This window comes from Hyaena hyaena, unplaced genomic scaffold (genome assembly GCF_003009895.1).
Source record: "Hyaena hyaena isolate Hyena2069 unplaced genomic scaffold, ASM300989v1 scaffold_1360, whole genome shotgun sequence".
Lineage (NCBI taxonomy): Eukaryota > Metazoa > Chordata > Mammalia > Carnivora > Hyaenidae > Hyaena > Hyaena hyaena.
In genome coordinates this window covers 116,092-137,208 of record NW_024081991.1, presented here as the reverse complement: position 1 = coordinate 137,208, position 21,117 = coordinate 116,092, and the positions used below count along the sequence as shown (strand labels likewise).

General features: G+C 37.7%; 1 protein-coding gene across 3 annotated transcripts in view; it reads right to left on the bottom strand.

The window, feature by feature from the left end:
• Positions 1-6,203, bottom strand: part of SNX13 (sorting nexin 13) — a 130,527-nt gene extending 124,324 nt beyond the window's left edge. For all 3 annotated transcript variants that reach the window (XR_005526769.1, XM_039223473.1, XM_039223474.1), the window contains exon 1: positions 6,007-6,203. Coding sequence is in view for 2 of the 3 variants with exons in the window: in XM_039223473.1 (XP_039079404.1) it covers positions 6,007-6,018 (12 nt within the window). In the remaining variant the exon portion in view is untranslated. The remainder of the gene's footprint in view (positions 1-6,006) is intronic.
• Between the last annotated feature and the right edge of the window lie 14,914 nt (positions 6,204-21,117).

Genomic DNA, 21,117 nt, shown 5'->3' with positions numbered 1-21,117 from the left:
AGTTAAGAAATTTTTTTTTTTTTTTTTTTTTTTTTTTTTTTTTTTTTTTTAGCCATTAGATTGTAACCTGAGGCGATATCAAGAGTCAGACACTTAACTGACTGAGCCACCCAGGTGTCCCGGCCATTGTAGATTTTTTTTTTTTTTTTTTTTTTTTCAAATAGTTTATTGTCAAATTAGTTTCCACATAACACCCAGTGCTCATCCCCACAAGTGCCCTCCTCCATGCCCATCCCCCCCTCCCCCCCACATCCATCAGTCCTCAGTTTTTGTCAGCATTCAAGAGTCTCTCATGGTTTGCCTCTCTCCCTTTCCCCCTCTCCCTTTCCCCCACCATTTCCCCAGAAAATATCTTTTATCAATGTCTATGGAAAACTGGTCAACAAACTTTGGAAAAATCCATCCAAACAAGAGTCATATGCACTGATATCTCCCCATAGAGGAACTCCAAGGATAGTCATGAAAACCTAAAGCCGCTATTTTAGTATTTCTAAATACCAAATGAAAGGTATATTTAATATGAAGTTATAGGGCTTAACTAAAATGTCACATAGATTTCCTTTTGCCTGCAATTCTATCAACTAGGTAGCTACTAATCAGGAGTGATGAACAAGAGTCTTAGTTGTACTGGATTAATAAAGCATAATGAAAGTTATTATGAATGTGATTTATTTATAAGCTCTGATAATCTAGAACCAAAAGAAAAAATAAAACAAAGGCCTTTTAAATTTCATTGGGGGGTGGGGGGCACCAGGGTTGCTCAGGCAGTTAAGTGCCTGACTTTAGCTCAGGTCATGATCTCCTGGCTGATGAGTTCAAGCCCATGTCAGCTCTATGCTGACAGCTTGGAGCCTGGAGCTTGCTTCAGATTCTTTCTCTCTCTCTCTCTCTCTCTCTCTCTGCCCCTCCAGCGCTCACTCACACACACTCTTTCTCAAGAACAAACATTAAAATTTAAAAAAAAATTTTTTTAAAGATTTTATTTTTAGGTAATCTCTACATCCAACATGGGGATCAAACTTACAACACAGAGATCAAGAGTCACACACTCTACTCTAGTGAGCCAACCAGGCGCCCCACCCCTTTAAAATTCTTGAGAAATGACTGTCAATATTCAATTTGGCTTATTAAAACATGGTAAACAATACTGTATATACAGTTTTAAGCCAGTCTCATTCTAGGCAGATTATAAAATCTCCTTACTTCTTAACTTCCTTTAAATGCCAATGGAGCTATGGTTCTTGTTCTGGTTAGAAGCCTTTACCCAAGCAGTTATTAATCATTTTAAAAATTGCTCATGTTGTTTAAAGATTAACCCATCCCAAGAATATTTCTCTTAACAAAATCAAGTCATAATTTTTTACTAAACATTTATGACGGGCAAGAGTGTGTGTGTGTGTGTGTGTGTGTGTGTGTGTGTGTCTTTAAAAAGAGCCCTCAAAGTCCAAAGACCTTTCCTTGCTGTACAGCCAATCACATCCCAGGATTTCCCATATAAGAAACTCTCTAAGTCTCTGCTAAGTCAGAGTTCTCCAAAGAAACTGAACCAATAGGAGATACAGATATTTTTTAAAGGAGATTATGAGGAATTGGTTCAAATGATGACAGGGCCTGAGAAGGCTCACAATCTGTCATGTGCAAGCTGGAGATCTGGGAAAACTAGTGGTAATTCAGTCCAAATGCCTAAGAACCAGAGAGCTGATAATTTAAATCCCAGCCCACGAGGAAAAGATGAAATGAGATGTGATGCCCCTGCTCAAACAGTAAAGGCGAGGGAGGCAAATTCCTATTCCAGCCCTCAAAGGATTAGACGGTTTAGATAGTGAGCATCCACAATGGGAGCAATCCATTTTAAAGAGACCACTGAATCAAATGCTAATCTCATCCTCATCCAGGTACACCCTAACAGACACACCCAGGAATAATGTTTAATCTGGGCACTCCAGTGGCCTATCAAACTGACAAATAAAATTACCCATCACATGGTTACACAACGTTGCCATATAATGCAAATTCTACCACCTTCTTTGAAAGCAAATCACCTATCAAAAGCTATGAGAAATCCTGAAAGAACAAAGCAATTAACTTCCTTTGTTCAAACATCTTCAAAATGTATTTGAAACACAAAATTTTATTCCATTAACAACTATTAACCTGGAACTTTTAAAAGTACTACAGAGTACACCTTTTCTCATCTGTATCTTATTTGTTAACCACAAAATCAACGATTTATATTAATATGTAAAAACCAATAAATCTGGGTGGCAGTGAATTAATACAAACATAAACCTTTTTTATTTAACATTTACTAATGCCTTACATTTGAGCACAGCTCAAGCTATTAAGTTTAAACAGCTACAACTTTTTACTCTGTATTTTTAGAAGCACAAGACAAATGTCAACAGCCTGACTGATCATTACTGGGTTTTAGGCAAAACTTTGAATATACCATAGCTCTGGTTCAAATTCAACATATTTTCCTACATCTACTATAGCTTTTGTTCTCTCTTAATAATAAATGCTCAGGATAATAACCTTAATAGCTTTTGAAAAAAAGTTTTAAAAGGTGTTTAATGAAAATTCACTGACAAATATTTCATTATATTCTAATGGTATGAAAACTCAGATTAATTTCCACAAATCCTTAAGTAAACATCCCATACCCTAATTATGATATATGGAAACTTACACTTATTTTTAAAAGAGAAGGGTTGAGGATGAGCGGGTACGAAATAGTTTTCAAGTATACTGTGACAAATAAGAGCAAAATTAAGAAAAACAAGTCCTAATGGGCAAAGACAGTAGAAGGGGAAAAATTTTAACTAAACATTTAAAACAAACAAACCTGTCATCTCTATATGGAAAATGCAAAAGACGCACAGATATGTCTCGCAAGTGTTCTAAATATTTCAACTGAATGAAAATAATACAAATTGAAGTCAAAAGGTTTAAATCAGAAACTATGCTAACTCCTCTTTAAAAAAAAGTGGGGGGGAGGGGGCAGGAAGACCTACTGGGGCTCTACTTTCAAATCACACCGATCTATCATATCGCAGGTTTCAAAGTTCAATGTACATATTGAGTAATTTTTCCTTGTAGCTTCGTATGGCCCTTAATTGATCACATGAATGTTTTCTCATTTCTGAAAAGGTTTCAAAGATCTATTTTGACAAAATGTAAAACCGAAAAGTTTCAAATGAATGTTTATCACTACTATTATGTATCTATATACTTGGCATCCCCACTCTGGTTCAAAAACAAACAAAAACCAAAAACACTAAATCTAAAAATAGTATACTGATGATTATCAACTACAAAAGAACATCAATGGCGCATTCCAGACTGAGCCACAAAAACAGCACACAATTTGGAATAGGAGGACCTAAGTGCTCTACCATTTGTTATATAATTTTAAGCAAACTATTTTAACTCAGTCTCCGTCTTCTCACCTGGCTAATGAGAATAGTGTCTCCTACCTCAATGCTGAGATATAGAAGAACCAAGCAGATAGTACCACTCACCACTTTCTAAGCACAGTATACACTTGCTGAACAAGAGAATCTTCTGTGACACAGCTCATAATTATGTATTTTGATATCTAACATGAATTAAATCACCTCCCCTAATACCTCCTGACCTGGGTTAAAACTAAGAGAAACAGTAAAATGTAATCGTACATTCCTAAGTTTTTAGTAACCAATATGCAGCACAATTTTATATCTAATATATTTCAAAATAAGACTATTTCTGAGCCTTAAGAAAAGCTAAAGTAAAGCAAAAAGTCTTTCTTAAGTAACGATAATTCTCAGTTTACTTACTGACAATATTCAGACAAGAAATATGTATTATAAAATCTATCAAGAGAGCTGAAAATTACTTGCAACTAATAACTTTGACCTTGGACAAGTCTCTGGGCTTCAGTTTTCTAATATAAAATGAGTACTGAAAACCAAAGATAAAATCCAAGTGGCATTTAATCTGGGCCTTCCTATGGAGAGGCAATCCCATGTAGTAGTTAACAGAAAGGACTCAGCAGATACTGCCAATGGTACACACAGAAACCGCTAGAGTACATCTTTTTTTTAAATAATTTAAAAAAAATTTTTAACGTTTACTTATTTTTGAACTAGTGACTGAGCACGAGTGGAGGAAGAACAGAAAGAGAGGGAGACACAGAACCTGAAGCAGGCTTCAGGCTCCAAGCTGTCAGCACAGAGCCCAAAGCTGGGCTCAAACCCAAGAACGGTGAAATAATGACCTGACACAGTTGGACACAACCAACTGAGCACCCAGGTGCCCCGGCACTACAGTACTTCTTACTAGCATCAATGATTTACTGCTTAAAATATTTCACTGAAACACAAAATCATTTTTCAGCAAAGAAACTTAGAAGGCACAGTCCTTCCTCATCAAGACACTAGCATTTTACTAGCAGTGAGCTCATGTGACATCATTACAACTCTTTACAACAAGCTAACCTAAGCCAAGTGTCATCAAAAGATCATGTCATAAAATATCGTACATTAGAGACACCACTGAATCCTTGTTAGAAGGCTAATTATTCTCACTAAAATATCACAGTGAAGGTAAAAATAGAACTGCTACTTGGTTCTCTCTTTTTTTTCCTTTAAACCTAATACTGCTAATGATAACAGAAACTTACACCATCATCTCTGGGAATAAAACAAACTCCAGGATGAAAAATAATGTGGAATTTAAAAATATAAAGTGAACTACAAACTGTCAGAAATAAGTAGTTCATTAATTAAAATCAACCAGTAAAATATTTACCAGATAAATCATATTCCAGGTTCTGTGCATACATTAAGTGCAAATACCAAGTGTGAACTTCCTCAGAGTTAATCAAATGGGAAAGGCAAGTAAATCCTTTTTCATCACATTTTCACGCCACAAAAGCCACTCATCTACAAGCGTTTTTATTTCCTTTTGGTGCAGGGAGGAAGGAATACTGCTCATTAAAACTGTTTCCTATCCTTAGTTCAGCCCACAAAGATGCCCAAACTAGTCCCTGACAGCTGACCTCAGAACCTTCACAGGACTTCAAGCCAGCAGCTTCTAAGATATTTCCTCAAATCCACAAGCTGCACAATTTACCTTCAATGACGCCCACACCACCACATAGCACTACATCTGTTTTAACTGGGGTCAAGTATCTGATGAGACCAATTTAATTCTTCCCCTTAAAGTATTGCTAGTAAAGAACTCTACTTCTCAAAAAGTCTGCTGTTTGCAATGGGTATCAAGCACTAGAAAAGGGAAAATGATTGGCTAGTCATACTTGCCCTACTTCCATTTCAGGTCCTAGTGGGGGAGGGGGGGGGGAACAACTGTTCCACAGAGACTATCAAGGGAGCCTTTAAGCAAATCAAGAGTGTAGATGCTAAACTGAACTTTCTGAGTCCTACGATTTAAAAAGGTGACAAGGGGTGGGGATTAGAGGGGGAGGTGATCTAAACTGGGCTATCCAAGTGTAGCTTGAGAAAAAAGGTCCACTTCAAGAAGTAGTCAAAGTAGGGGGTGGGAAAAAGAGGTCTGGCCGAGTGACAAACCCAGGATGCTGACCGAGCTTGGGGGTGGAGGGCCCTGGAGGCCAGGGACCGGAGAAGGGAGATCTCGGGCAAACCGTAGGGGAAAAGCAGCACCAACGCAGAGAGACCGACGCTGCCACAGAGCACCGTGTAAGGGGACACCACGAAAGAAGCGATGAGTTAGGAGGTATCGACAGCAGGAGGGTGACCAGTGCCACGGGCGACGGGCAAGTGGTAACTACGAAAGAAGAGGCACAGCAGCCGGAGGTGGTGGGACTCTGTTGAGTCAGCACAGCTCCTATTCAGGGGGCACTTGTGGGATCCCCGTTGCTCTTCGGGCCCCGGGGCCCGCTACGGAGGATCGGGACCGCGGTCGGGAGAAATGATGTCCTCGGAAGAGCTGGCGCCGGCCCCTTCCCCATTTCACAGGTAAACACTGGCCGCCGTCGCCGCTTACCTCTGTTAACATTATTACACCCCGGGGAAGTGAGCTCCTCCCTAGCCTCGCCGCATGGCAACAGCCGTAGCAGCAGCGAAAACTGCTCGAGCCGCCGCCAACGGCCGAAACAGCTCCTTCAGTCCTCTCCCGGGCGGCGGCTTTACTCGGCTTCGCTGGCTTCCCCCCGGCCCGGCTGCTCGCGACGGACGCGCCGCCATCTTGGAAGAGCGACGTCCGCGTCTCTCTGCGACGTGCGCTCCCATTGGTGGGTGCAGGAGCCGCTGGCGACTCGTGACCGTCTCCATGGCGCCGGCGCGTGGGGAAGTGGAGGCGGGCGCCTCGCGGCCCACTCGGCCACGGCGGTGAGGCCTCCAAAGCTGGGTTCCCAGGGCAACTTGCGATTGCCGGGAGTGGAGACGGGGCGCAGCGTGGGGCCACGCCGGGACCTGGCGCGCTAGCCCGCCGGATTCGGTCGTCCTCCGCCGCTCGCCGCCGTAGGCCGGCCCTAGGGTGGAGCGAGACCGGCAGATGCCGAACCTTCGACTGATGGCGCTGCGGACCTCGCGCATCTCGGGAACCAGGAGGCAGATGTCCCGTAGACAGACTTCCCTCTCGCATTTCCTTGCACAGCGGCGACCGAAGAGCACGCGGAGGTTCGGTTGCCTCTATGGTGTGGGGTTAAATATGATCTGAAACTGCCCCTCACGCAGTCCCTCTCTTCCTGAACTTTGACAGAAACTTTCCTTTGTTCTTAACCAATTGTCAGCGAGCCCTCTTTTGGGGTGTGCGACAGGTTGTAGAATTGATACAGACGTATCAGCTTTACCCACGATCTTAGCAGTTGGGACGGTCGCTGATCAAGTGATTGGCCAGCACCTAAATCATTATGAGAGCTTAGTTTTGCTTTTTCTAAGAGACTCTTAAAAAAAAAAAAATTAAAGCCACCTTTGCTTTTTAGCTGTCATCTTTACAGCTCTACTGGCTTCTTGATACAATGTGTGTATCACTGTGAGCAGATTACAGTGTCATTGTAAATAATGCCAAGTTAAAATGAGACTAAACTCTGGCACTCAGTGTGCATTCTCAGAAGCCCCTGAGACTGACACAATTCTGAATCTACCACTAGATAAAGTTACAATATGTGGAGTTAGAGGCAGCCCCTTCTACCCGAATTTTAACGAAAGTAGTTTACCTTGAACCTGCTGTCAAAGTGTATTGTTCTGTTGTGTGTTAGAAACTAGTTTAGAAGGAAATTGAACATTTTCAGATTTGATATGCAGAACCCTTCCATCTCTCTCTCTCTCTCTCTCTCTCTCTCTCTCTTTTTTTTTTTTTTTTTTTAAACAAGGGATGCAAAAGTATTTGGGAAAAGTAACGCCAGTAGTTCATTCCCCTGTCCTGGAATCCCCTTCCCCAATAGCGACTCGTTTCCTTAACAACGGGACTATTCTATAAAATGAAATTTGCTTACTGCTATTATAGTCTAAAAATACTAAGTGAAGACATTACAAACTTGTGTTATCTCTATTCTATTGTGTTCTCACCAAGGAAACAAAACCGCTTATTTAGGTAGCCAGGCAGATATTCAAGAAGAATCCTCATTTTGCCGAATTCAACTAAATTTGCCTCAACTAAATTGAGGCAAAGTAGTTTTTGTTTTTATTTACATCTGATATATAATTTCCGTATTACTGGGCCAGCAGAATTCTGACCTCTGCAACACAATAAAGTGTGTTACTAGTATTGACAGATTAAGCGATGACTAGGAAGTAAGATTGGAAAATACTATCTGGACTAAGATATTAAGGGCAACTAAAAGATACTAGAGATAAGGAAGCTGGAAAAAGATATTCCAATCTGTAAATAAGAAAACAGAGAAGGAGACTCATTAATATTTAAGATACCAACTGGTGAATTACAACTGTTATTTAGGTAGCTAGCCTAAGTATTTAACTTTTTGCACATACTTTCCCATTGCAGAAGCAATACATTTTCACTTATTTTCAAGGTGATAAAGTAAGTATAGACTACTTGAGTTTTATACCAACCCTTAATACGACATGGTCATGCTTTTAACATTTACAAGTTTATCTGTAGACCTAGGAGAAAGCCAAAATCATTAGCTCCCAGTTTGCTCAGCCAGAGCCCTTTCTGTGACCTAAAAAAAACCTTATGCTAGCTAGCCTTGCAAGTCTCTCCTCACATCCACCTCTCTGACCTCATTTCTACTAATCACTTTGTCCCAGCTTTCCTGCTCCTATAACAGCAACTCATGTTCTTGAATTGGGGCCTTTGCACTATTTATCTAGATGGATCTTTCCACCAATTGCTTGCATGGCTAGATCCCTCTCTTCTGTCCCACCTTTGCTCAAATATCATCTTTTTAAAGAAACCTACTCTGACCATCCCATTTAAAATGTTGCCTTTCTCCATCCTCCCTCCCCCCTCCCCCCCCCCACCTTGCTTCAGTTTATAACTCTTACACTTACTGTTTTTCTTATTGTCTGCCTTCCCTCCATTAGGACATAAACTCCACAAGTTCAGGGATTTTTTTGTTTTGTTCATTGATGTTTCCTCAGCACCTAGAATACTAAGAATCTTGCATGGCGCATAGTAGACACTCGATAAAAATTTCTTCAATGGATGGGTAAATCATTTCCTAAAAGACCTCAAAAGGAAAAAGCCTAATTAAAATTGATTTCTTTTGGGGCGCCTGGGTGGCTCAGTCGGTTAAGCATCCAGCTTCGGCTCAGGTCATGATCTCACACTTCGTGGGTTCGAGCCCCATGTCGGGCTCTGTGCTGACGGCCAGCTCAGAGCCTGGAGCCTGCTTTGGATTATGTGTCTCCCTCTCTCTCTGACCCTCCCCTGCTCACGCTCTCTCTCTCAGAAATAAATAAAACATTAAAGAATTTTTTTTAATTTATTTCTTTTTTTTGTTTATTTATTTTGAGAGAGAGAGAACATACAAGCAGCAGGGGAGGGGTAGATATGGGGGGGGGGGGGAGAGAATCCCAAGCAGGCCCTGCGCTGTCAGCACAGAGCCCAACGTGGGGCTAGATCCCACGAATCATGAGCTCGTGACCTGAGCTGAAATCAAGAGCGGAATGCTTAACAGACTGAGCCACCCAGGTGCCTCTGATGTAAAACAAAATCTCTGGTGTTGAAAAGTTAATTTTTAAAAATTGGCCATTATGTGTTCTTATCTTGTAATTATGGGGAAATAACTTATTGTCACTAGAATGCTAGAGAAAAGTTTATGACATAATTGTGAGCTATGCCTTTTCCTTCACCTAGCTCATTGCTAATATTTTTAACAATGGTAATGAGACAAGGGATATAAAGATAAAATATATTTAAAACAAACCTTACATTTATCTTGGGCATGAGTTAAAATTAATTTGCTAGCAAGGGAAGCAAAAACTGATTAAGGTATGCCATTTCAGTGAGTTATGGAAATTGAGCTATATAGTTGGGAAAGAGAATGTTTACAGAATCAGCTAGCTTAAAATAAGCACCTAATTTGGTACAGATTACATTTGCATTCCATGTAATCTTAAAAACATCATATCAGTGGTTACAGAGGAAACCTGGGACCAACTGATCTGAGACGTAGGGTCTTTTGGCTATCAATCAGAAATTCAAAACAAAACAATCTGTCTTAAGAAACACATGATAAGGATATTTACGTGGCTGTTATTGCAGAAGATTTGATTCCCCAACAGCAATGTCCAATCTGTCCATTAACACAGGAAAGGATGACAAAAGAGGTTAAGAGGCTAAAATCAAGTGTGTGATGCTTTTCAACAGGCCACTACCAATGATTTCTAAACCCCCAAGCAACAATTTGGTATACCTAGTCTATATATCTTTTGGTTTTAAATTTTTTTTTAATGTTTTATTTATTTCTAGGAGAGAGACAGCGTGAGCAGGGGAGGGTCAGAGAGCGAGGGAATCACAGACTCTGAAACAGGCTCCAGGCTCTGAGCTGGCAGTCAGCACAGAGCCCAACACAGGGCTCGAACCCACGAACCATGAGATCATGACCTAAGCGAAAGTCGGACGCTTAACCAACTAAGCCACCTAGGCGCCCCTATATCTTTTGGTTTTAAAACAGACCAAAAAAGCTCTCCTACATATTCAGGTTGTCACAAATTAACTACAGTTCTTTTTGAAAAACTGGAAAAATGTAGCAACCTTTCAGGCAAATCACACATATCAAACAGTTGTTACATTTTAGTCTTTTGGTTTTTTGAGCCATTTTTTTCACGCAAGTTTCTTTGTAATATGATATTGTCAGTGTCAACTTCCACCTCTTCTGAACATTACATAGTACTACACATTCATTAACAAGACCCAATATCAAAGCCAGTGAATCGGTATTGAAATAATGTACAGCCAGCAGAGAAGACCTGTTGTAAGAACACTCAACAGCAGGATATCCTGATTCTTTGTTAGAGCTTTAGTGACAGTAAGCTATAAGCAGCCGTAAACAGAAATCTCAGTCGAGCTTCAAATAGCCCAGTCTGTGCTTTTTTTTTTTTTTGCATAGTATTTTTTGAGGAAATACTGAGGCAACTCAAGCCTAAGAAAACAAGTAATACGAAGTTGTGCTAACAATAGATGCAGCTATAGCAAAATGATACTGTTCACATTTCAAAAATAAAATCACTGGCAACCTCAGTCAATAGTTTTTAAAATAGTTTTTTAAATAGTTTTTAAAATAAAATAGTTTTGTTTTTAACATCACAATTCTCAAACATTTGATTCTCAAATACGAATACTATTTTTCAGTACCTATTACGGGCCTAAAATGTTGTGGGAGGCATTTTGCATATATTATACTTAACAGTTGAAGACTTTCACAGTAGATCTCCTTACACTTCAAGGCCGTGACAAATTTAGTGAGTTCCTCAAAGTCACCTATCAGGGAAATACACTATCAACATCATTTATCACTGTTAACGTTGACTTCAATCAACTACCTGGCTGAGGTAGTTTTTGTCAGACTTCTCCACTACAAAGTTACTCTTTTTTCCCTCTTTCCATATTGCTCTACTCCTTGGGAAGGAAGTCACTATCAGCAGGCCAAATACTATCAGCAGGGAATTATGCTCCTACGTCAGGGTAGAATATCTACTTAAATGATTTGAAATTATTTTGCATGAGAAATTATTCTCTTCTTCATTTTTCATTGATTCAATCATATGAGTAAGGACTCATAGACCTTTATTTTATACATGGGGTTAAGTCCAGTACTCTCATTTTGTAGACTCACACTATCTATATTTAATGTATACATAGACTTATACATAATGTCTACATATAGTACAGTCTATATTTATTGTATAAATAGTATACATTGTATTAATTAATGTATATTGTATAAATAGTATACATAGTATTAATTACTTAATGTATACATGTATAATGTAGTCTATAATGTATACCTAGATATATACGTGTGTGTGTATATATATAGTTATATAATTCTGTATAGTTGTATAACTCTGAATTATATGTGTATAAATACTGTATCTACAAGTATATCAAATTAATTTAATTTTAAAAATTTAATTTTAAAAGTGAAATTTAATTTAATTTTAAAAATTTAATTTTAAAAATCAAATTTAATTTTAAAAATTTAAATTTGTCAATAATCATGTTCCCTCTTTCTTATATTGTGATTAGCCTTTGGCCTCCTTTTTTCGCCTTCAGCCCAAGGAGGAAATGAGAAAAGGAATCTGTGCTCATAGAACCCAATATGTCCCCATATTAAGGCTTAACTCAGCTAGTTCCATTTTTACAGAGTAAGGGTGAAATCAAAGACTGCTATTCCATTGCTTCCTACTTTAATAGCTTAACAACTAAGGTAAAAAAGTAAGATCATTCTAAAAATTAGTATTGTTTTTAAATGGCAATATATTGTGTTAATTGGTACAAAGTTAATTTGAGCAGCCTTCACCCTTGCATGAACAGTGATCTCTCTGTTTTTAATAAAAATTTTACATTAAACCTATTGTAATAGATGTACACACAATTAAATTGAAGAGATATTAGACATATGCCCTATAATATTGACTGTGGAATATAATGAATATGAGCCTGAGAAGATTGACATTGTGGTCCTGTCTTTACTGTTAAGTAAGATTAAACCTTGGAAATGAAAATCCATCATTTGTTGAGCATTGTGTCTTTTTCTGTAAAGCTAGGAGGTTAAACATATAATTAACTTAATACTAATATACTAGTAGACTGTCTACATGGGAGGTGTTATTTGAAGCATTGGACAATATCCTGTGTCTCAAGATCAAATGCTCTTTAAGGTTTTTTTCAAGTTTAAAATTGTGATACTTAATGACAGCAAGTAAGTTGCAGTTCAGTTTCCTACCGCTTTCCTTCAACAAACATTCATCATTACTGTTTCCAAAAAAACTTGCTACAGAACAGAGGCACACTCTGCGTATGCCTTGTGCGTATGGTAATGAACTCCTTGAATCACCACCTTTCCACCTAAAATAAGACACCTCCTACCTTAAAATGGCAACGTGTGTAAATATCCACGAACGGAGAAATCAGCAAACATGTCATGGAAAAGTCCTGGTCTATAAAAAATAAAGCAAACACTCAAATAAAAGGAATATGAAATCAGACTATTACAGAAATCTATAGGACATTCACTAATTTGGATGGATAAGATTTTTCTTGTTCACTAAATCAGCAAAATGCAGAGGGCATCACTTTTTATTTTTAAAAATAGATGTCCTTTTTGGGTTTTCCTGTTGCTGGGGAAGTGTTCTTTCTGTTGCTAACAGAGCTAAATGTTCTGCTTTGAATGGGAAATGTTTGTTTTTATTGGTAGGAGTAGCAGAAGGATGAATGAAGGAATCCATTTAAAAAAAAAAAAAACAAAAAAACCTGTTTCTGTAAGTGAGGTGTCTGCCTTCTGGGTAAAGGAATATGATTGGTTATTTACCAGAGAATCCTTTAATAGAATCATGAAGTTGGTTTATTTGTTTACACATTATTTTATTCACTAAAGCATAAATGGGCTAACTCTCCAAATTGTAACGATCACAGGATTATAGAATTCATATTGAAACATTTATTACCACTGAACTTCCAGTGGTTAGAAGGTACAAAGAAGCCATTTATCATTTTTACATTTTCACCTAATGTAATTTAGCTTCCAAAAAAGGGGTACAGAAAGAAAGAAATGAGATCAGGCTTTCTCTTCAAATCTTAGAATCATAATTAAATGCAAGCCATCTTGCCCTTCATCTTTGTATATTAGTGTTTGCACTGTTTAGGACAGGAAGCTGATGGAGGAAATATCAGAGGCAAGCAAATAATGTACAAAATATTACTTTGCTTAAACTGCATGAAACTGCCATTCTGGCTATCCTAAACTTGAGAATTACAAAATTGTTTTTAATATAATTGTGATAACACCAAATTGAGTTTTATGTTATCACTATATTGTATTACTCTGTGAAAGACTGTAGATTTCCTAAAGAAGAGCTTTTACTTTGTTTCAATCTGTGCCTCTGATTAATCCATCAAATGTATTCTTGATGGTTATGCTAGAAATTTTGGTTACACTGAAACTCTGTTATGTGAAATTGTAATTAAGTTTCCGTCTTCCAAATTTTATTTTGGTCTTTAGAAGCAAGTTTTTAATCTACGAACCATTAGCTTTTGAGAAAGAGGGAATATTTCATAATATCTCTCTAAATCATTCTGTGCCTGATGATGCTGTATTGACCTGGTCATTTAATTTCCCTCTGTGGATTGAGAAAGATTACAAATCCCGCCTATCTAGGTGGAGTTGTGTAACTAGCTCAGGTCAATGGAATGTAGCAATCCTCCTCTCTCTCCACCTTCCAAGGTGACCTTAGATGCTGGTTGAGGTAATAGAGGGAAGGAACCACATAGGAGAACCCATCTATTAAATCAAAATAGAAAAACCTTTGGAGTTTCATGAGTGACAAGTTCTTTTTTTGTTGTGAGTTGTTGTTACCACATTTAGCAATACATACCCCAAATAAAACACTTTTTAACTCAACTTACTGAGAGTATAAAGTGTCTAACCTGAGAAATCCTCATCCTCTCTTCTGCCACCCAATGCCCAGGATGAGGGAGCTGTTTTAAGTGATAGTACTTAAGTAGAGCCTGAGGAGTTAAACCAGTTTTTAAGGAGAACTGCTTTATCAACTCATGACGTAGTGTTACACATTAAACACACACACACACACACACACACAGAGTATTTCTGGGAGAGGTGGACAGGCTTACAACTTATTTTATTTTATTTTATTTTATTTATTTCTGAGAGAGAGGGAGAGAGACAGCATGAACATGGGAGGGTCAGAGAGAGAGGGAGATACAGAATCTGAAACAGGCTTCAGGCTCTGAGCTAGCTGAAGCAGAGACTACTCGGGGCTTGAACCCACGAACCGTGAGATCATGACCTGAGCCGAAGTCGGACGGTTAACTGACTGAGCCACCCAGGTGCCCCATGACTCTTTCATCTTGTCTGCTAAGAAAAAAAAACCAGAAAAGTTAATGGAAGAGGAAAAGAGTGAATAAGAGACCAGCATGAACTAGAATGAAGGACAAGTAGCTCTTAAAGTATTGAGAGCCTCCCCAGAGAATTCCAGTGCCCATTATCCAAGGATGTGACAAAATTGGGAACTGAGGAGGTAGTACAGTCAGGTGTTTGGCACAGGAATTGCATCAAAGAATGACTTTGATTCATTGGAATATGGGGCAAGTTTTGCCTGGGGATGCCTTCCGGGCACTTCTCACCCTGATCGGGAGAGTCTCCCACACAGAAAGTTCACTCAGGAACAAGGGAACTAGAGTTATTACACACCTCCTCTGCACTAGGTGCATTGGGTATCTTCTTATCTTTAGACCTCATAGTAAGTATCGTTAGCTCCATTTTTAAAATAAGGAAATTAAGGCTCACATTATTTAATTCACCACAGAGTTACCTGCTAATAAATAGCAAATCAATTTGACTCTAGACTTTTCTAATTTGAAACATATTCTTTTTTTCTACCATATTTCCCACATACTCAGCCACAAATCTAAGAGTTAATATGCCCTTTGAATGTCCAATAAAAACTCTCTTTTTACCAAACATTTCCTGCTTGTTGTACTCTAGATCACTTCAAGATCTCTTGAATTAAAGTGTAATTTATCTAACAATAACTTGTTTTTCCAGTTTACCCACTTTCCCCCTCCCTCATATAAGACAAGATAAGGGTATAAACCCTATAGAGTTTTACCTGATTTCTTCTGTTAACCTGTCAAAATCTAATTATAGTTCTACTCTAATGTAAACACAATTTACCTCTCCTGATAGTAAAAGCTAATTTCACATATTTATTGAATTTTTCTCATTGATTGACATGCATAATACACTCAACTAATTTCTATGAGACCACTTGAGGCCTTTTTATCATTGACAGCATATGATCTTTCTGTGTCTGCCTCACGCCTATTGGCCTCTGCCTCATGACAAGTTTACATCGTAACCTAAGGGGATGGTGTCTATGTCTTTCCTTCTGCCTCCCTTCCCAAGTGAAGTACCAGACTTGAGCTGTGTCAGTTCTCTACTCCTTCACTTTTCACCCTCAGACACCTATGCTTTTCCTTTTTCCTATACCAAGTGCATCCCCTCTCCTCAATTGTGTTTGACATTGATGAGTCTATCATTAATCAACTCTTTGTCTTCTTAGGCTAATCCCTAGTCCCTAAAGTCCTTGTGACCATGGCCACAGACTGCCTTTGAGCCTCACTGGAACTGAAACGGATGACCTGTGATCTGTAACCACCAAGAAGAACAAACCACAGAGTACAAACTGTGCACTAACTTCAACAGCATGCCTATTTTGCCACGGCACATGGACATTTATGAGAAAGTAAGTCCAGAGTTGATTTGCAAACTCCCATTTCTGATAGTGCAGACACCAAATGTAAGTTTATTTTCAGTTATTTCTGATTTTCACCCTAAGCCCCATATCATCTTTCCCTTATTTATTAGTCTCATTCATTATCCCTTTTCTTTTTAACCAAATCCTTAGAAATATCTTTGGAACTCTGGTTTCTCTTCAGATCGCATAAATCTTTCGCCTTTTACTAAAGAAATATCTTTGGAATACTGCATCTCCTGTAATCATATGTTTTCCTTTGCTTATTTTAAGAAATATACTAAAATCCAAAATGTAGGCTAACTAAAACTGGTAGGTTTTCACAACACAACGTTTAAAAGTAACAAGTCTGCACTCCACATCAAAGACAAAATAATACTAAATGACACAATTACTATCCAGTTTTCAACTTTTTAAACAGTTACTCTCATTTATCCATGTCATGTATTGATTTAAAGCACATGAGAGTTTTGAGTTGCTAGAAAGCTAATAAGCATACACTTTTGTATTTGGTGGTAAAAATGTAAAAGTAAAGTAAAATATCAAAAGTGTTTCTCACTGATATTTTCCTTTATTCCTATTTTTTGGCCAAATTATATGCTCCGAAAGATGGCAGTCTATCTGAGATAAAAAACGTATTCCTAGTGTTCATTGCCCACTTTGTCTAGCATAGTTTTTTAGAGGATTATTAGACTATGAAAGAGATTCTGATACTTTATAATGTGATGCAACGGAAGTGAGATTTTAATCACACACATCAATGAAAGAGCAGAAAAGGCTTGCAGAGATGCTGCTTTGGTTTCCTTTTCTAACTAAAATATAAAGCTTATGGAAATGACACTTTCTGTAAGTGTAAGAAAATAGGTACCTGATCACTTGTCCTAATAAAAAGAGAAAAATAGATTTGAAAAATCTAAAATGGTGAATAATCTAAAACTTGTCAAACTATAGGGGTACCTGGGTGGCTCAGACGATTGAGCATCTGTCTGACTTTGGCTCAGGTCATGACCTCGCAGTTTGTGAGCTCAAGCCCCTCATTGGGCTCACTGATGTCAGCACAGAGCCTGCTTCAGATCCTCTCCCCCCTCCCCCCCGTTTACGCTCTCTCAAAAATAAATAAGAACATTTAAAATTTTTAAATTAAAAAAAAACTTGTCGAACCATGAAGTAAAGCCATTCAAATTTGAGCATGTCTAGTATTGAATATCCACCCAGCTACATTTACTGAGTATATTGATTTAGAGAAATCAAAGTGATGCCATAGCATAGCCTTAATTTTACATGTTAACTCTCTATTTTACAGTAACTTCAAGTTACTATTTCTTACCTATGCTTCATAAAAACAATGCAAAGCATCATAGAGCTGGTTCAGACTGACTCACGAGCTAGGGGCATTTGTTAAAATTCTTGGAATTTTACTAGCCAATTTTTAGATACAATCATTATTAAAAATTAAAGTATATAAACTTAAAATTAAATAAATTATATATAAAATGAAGACTATAAATACTCAAAAAATCTTTGCTTCCTAATTATTTTACTAGTTTTTACTACTATCTATGTTTTTGAGGCCATTTATGTTTGTGATGTAGCAAAAAACTATAGAATGGTGCGCTACTTCACTTCTCTTCGCAACTCTTTGTTCGTGATGTCCTGATGACAGCTAGACACCAGCTGTGGAGGGAGTATTTACACCAAGAAAATTGGTAAATATTACAAAATCAAGAGCTGAGTTATTGTTTTGCTGACTTTCTAGAGTGAAGGAAGGAATCAAAAACATGTTAATAATGCATATTAAACTTGAAAGGTATCATGATCAACTGTTACATTGTGAATAACTCACACAAAAAATTGAGGAATTATTGTAATATTCAAACACTACTATCCATTTCAACAAAGAAGTTGCTCACATCATTGACAAATGAATGAAATTCTGACATCTTACTTGTTAAAGAAAAAGAAAATATCAACCAGTGTTTGTTCACACTTGTTTGTCAATTGTAATCGCAATTGAGCTAGAAGAATTCAGCAAAAATCAACTAAAGCATTACAAGAGAGTTAATTGGCTAGATGCAAATAATAAACAGTATTGAACACTGAATAATTTTTAATAAATTGTGTGCCACTCATTTTTTGTTTTGGTAAAATATATGATAAGTTTATATACACCTATAAATATATGCATATGTTTTTTTCCCCCAAAGAGCCAGTTGACCAGCTTACCACTGTCTAGCACTGACACTCTCTGACCCCCTTCACACAATCTCAGGTTAGCCATTGGTTGCCATCTTATTCTTCCTCTCCTCCAATCTCACATTTGATTGGTTATGACTTGTAATAGTTCTCAGATAAAAGTTGAAAAAGGTAATCTAAGTGTTTAGTGTTTAAGGTGACCCATCCTCTTTTATTTGCTCACAGACTCTGTCTCCCTTGCCACAAAGTGGCCATGGAACTTGGACCTGATTAATTTGAGCAAATGTGATTAGTGAATTGACAAGTGATATAAGCAGAGATGGAATCCTTTTCTGGCTGTGATACTGTGGATGCTCAGGATACTATATTCCTGGGGTTGCTAAGCAGAATCCTCTGGCAAGTATGTTCTCTGCCACATAAAGTAGATATATCTGCAGAGCAGGAGAAAATGATATTAATATGTCACGAGAAGTAGAGACAAGCAGCAATGAGCAGCAGAAAGAGTATGTTCTGGTGATGTTGAGTTCCCAGATCCAATCTTTCTATAGGTATTACTTCCTATAGCTATTTCTTTATTTCTATGACTTATTTCACTGTATTCCTAGATACATGGATCAATACATTTATCTTTGCCTTAAAATAATGTGAACTGATTTTCTCTTTACTTGTAATAGTAGAGTCCTAATACAAATCCCTATGCAGTTAATGGGTGGGCTGTGGCAAGTCTGCAAACTGCATGAAATTATATGCAAGATTTTGTGTTTGAGTTTAAGTGCACTTTGCTTCCGCTGCCCCGCCTGGGGAATTGGTTTTGAGGCAAGCCTCAGATTCAAAAAAAGACCTATAGGGGTGCCTAGATGGCTCAGTTGGTTAAGCATCCAACTTCAGCTCAGATTGTGATCTTGTGGTTTGTGAGTGTGAGTCCCACATCGGGCTCTATGCTGACAGCTCAGAGCCTGCTTCAGATTCTGTGTCTTCCTCTCTCTCTCCCTGCCCTTCCCATGTCCATGTTCTGTCTCTCTGTCTCTCAATAATAAATAAGCATTAAAAAAAAAAAAGACCTATAAGCCCACAAAAGCTGACTTAAGTTAGTATCAATCAAAATAAACTAAACAAATAGCCTTCAGAATTTGCTCAAATATACCACTCCAAGGTGGTTACTTCATCTGAGTATGGATTGGAGTCTGTCTTTGCCTGATGTTTCTAACCTATATTCTAAGGCTTCATAAGAGCTTTAAATACCAAAGACACTTATTTTTCACTTAAATCCTCCCTTGTTACTTTCTTCACATACTAGCCTATTTGTATATGTGTGATATTGTTAGCATATTTCTCAAGAGAGTAAAATGAGAGGCACTTGTTATTCACTTTACTTGTGAAACATCAAGGAAGATGAACATCTAAAAGGAAGCCAGTATCTGTAGTCTAGAAAAACCTTTAGGCATGACTTTTATCTACCTTTAGAAATAACTGTCAGGAAAACAACAGGGAAATAATATTATGCATTAAATTTAAATTTGATAAATACATCTCAGACGTTTTAAGATTACTTTCAAAAAGACTTCTGGGTTAAGAAGCCAGTGAAATTAAGTTTTAGGGTGGAAAGAATCTTTACTGGGGAAAATTAAAACTGGACACAATATAAATGAGAAAACAGTAAAATATAAGAAATCCATCTTGTTCTCTTGTGTGCTCTCTATCAAGTGGAAAATAATTGTATGTGATAAAAAGCAAAATAAAGTGTTCCCAATACTATGTATTCAATACCTTTACTTCAGAAAATGCTAAAGCAATTTCATAGGATGATTTTTGTCTAAGAAAGTAATTTATTGCTTGGATAAGCATGACACAGAAGGCTGTGAAGGCCCCACTGACCTAACCGAAGCAATATTTTGTTAGCCTTTGCAACAGTTCTGGTTGATTGTACCTATTGCACTAAAAGAAATTATTTAAATATCATTTAAAATATAATGGCCACAATAAAGTAATACAGTCAAAGTTTCTTTGAAAATATATTTGGTTTAAAAATTAAAATGTGGTGCACTGACGTTTCTAAGAACTAAAAATACTTTGTCATCAGAGCCAATAGACAACATTATAAATATCCTGTCGAGGCTGAAGTGAATAATGTTTGAGGCTTATACTGAATACAACTAGACTAAGATATCAGGTTAACTGGTAAGTCTAGTAATGAAAGCTTAGGAACTAAAGGATTCAAATTGACTGGACAATTTTAAGAAAAATTTTACTACATTTAAACTTTACTTTGAGATGAAACTTAGTGTTGCTTCTCCAAATCATATTAATAATTAAGTTACCAGTTGAGAATGATTAATCGATGCACAGAAAGAAATTCTATCCTTGATTCTAAGGCTACAATAGCTTATATCTATTTAATGGGTAGTCGAGCTAGTCTGACCTTTAAGGCTAGCTCACGTTCTTGGAGTCTACAGTTGTCTTCACAAATATTTCATATGCTATTGGCTATATTATTAATCCAAACATGTGTACAGATAGGTCGATAGATAAGCATGAAACAGGAAGGTATGAGGGCCCCGATGACCAAACAGAAACAATATTCTTCCATCCTTTAATCTATAGTAAAAGAAAAGTGTGGGTACACAAAACTAATAGGCAACCAACAGAATGGGAAAAGATAGTTGCAAATGACATATCAGATAAAGGGTTAATATCCAGAATCTATAAGGAACTCACCAAACTCCACCCCCGAAAAACAAACAACCCAGTGAAGAAATGGGCAGAAGATATGAACAGACACTTCTCCAAAGAGGACATCCAGATGGCCAACAGACACATGAAACGATGCTCAGCATCCCTCCTCCTCAGGGAAATACAAATCAAAACCACACTGAGATACCACCTCACGCCAGTCAGAGTGGCTAAAATGAGCAAATCAGAGAACTCTAGATGCTGGCGAGGATGTGGAGAAACGGGCACCCTCCTACACTGTTGGTGGGAATGTAAACTGGTGCAGCCC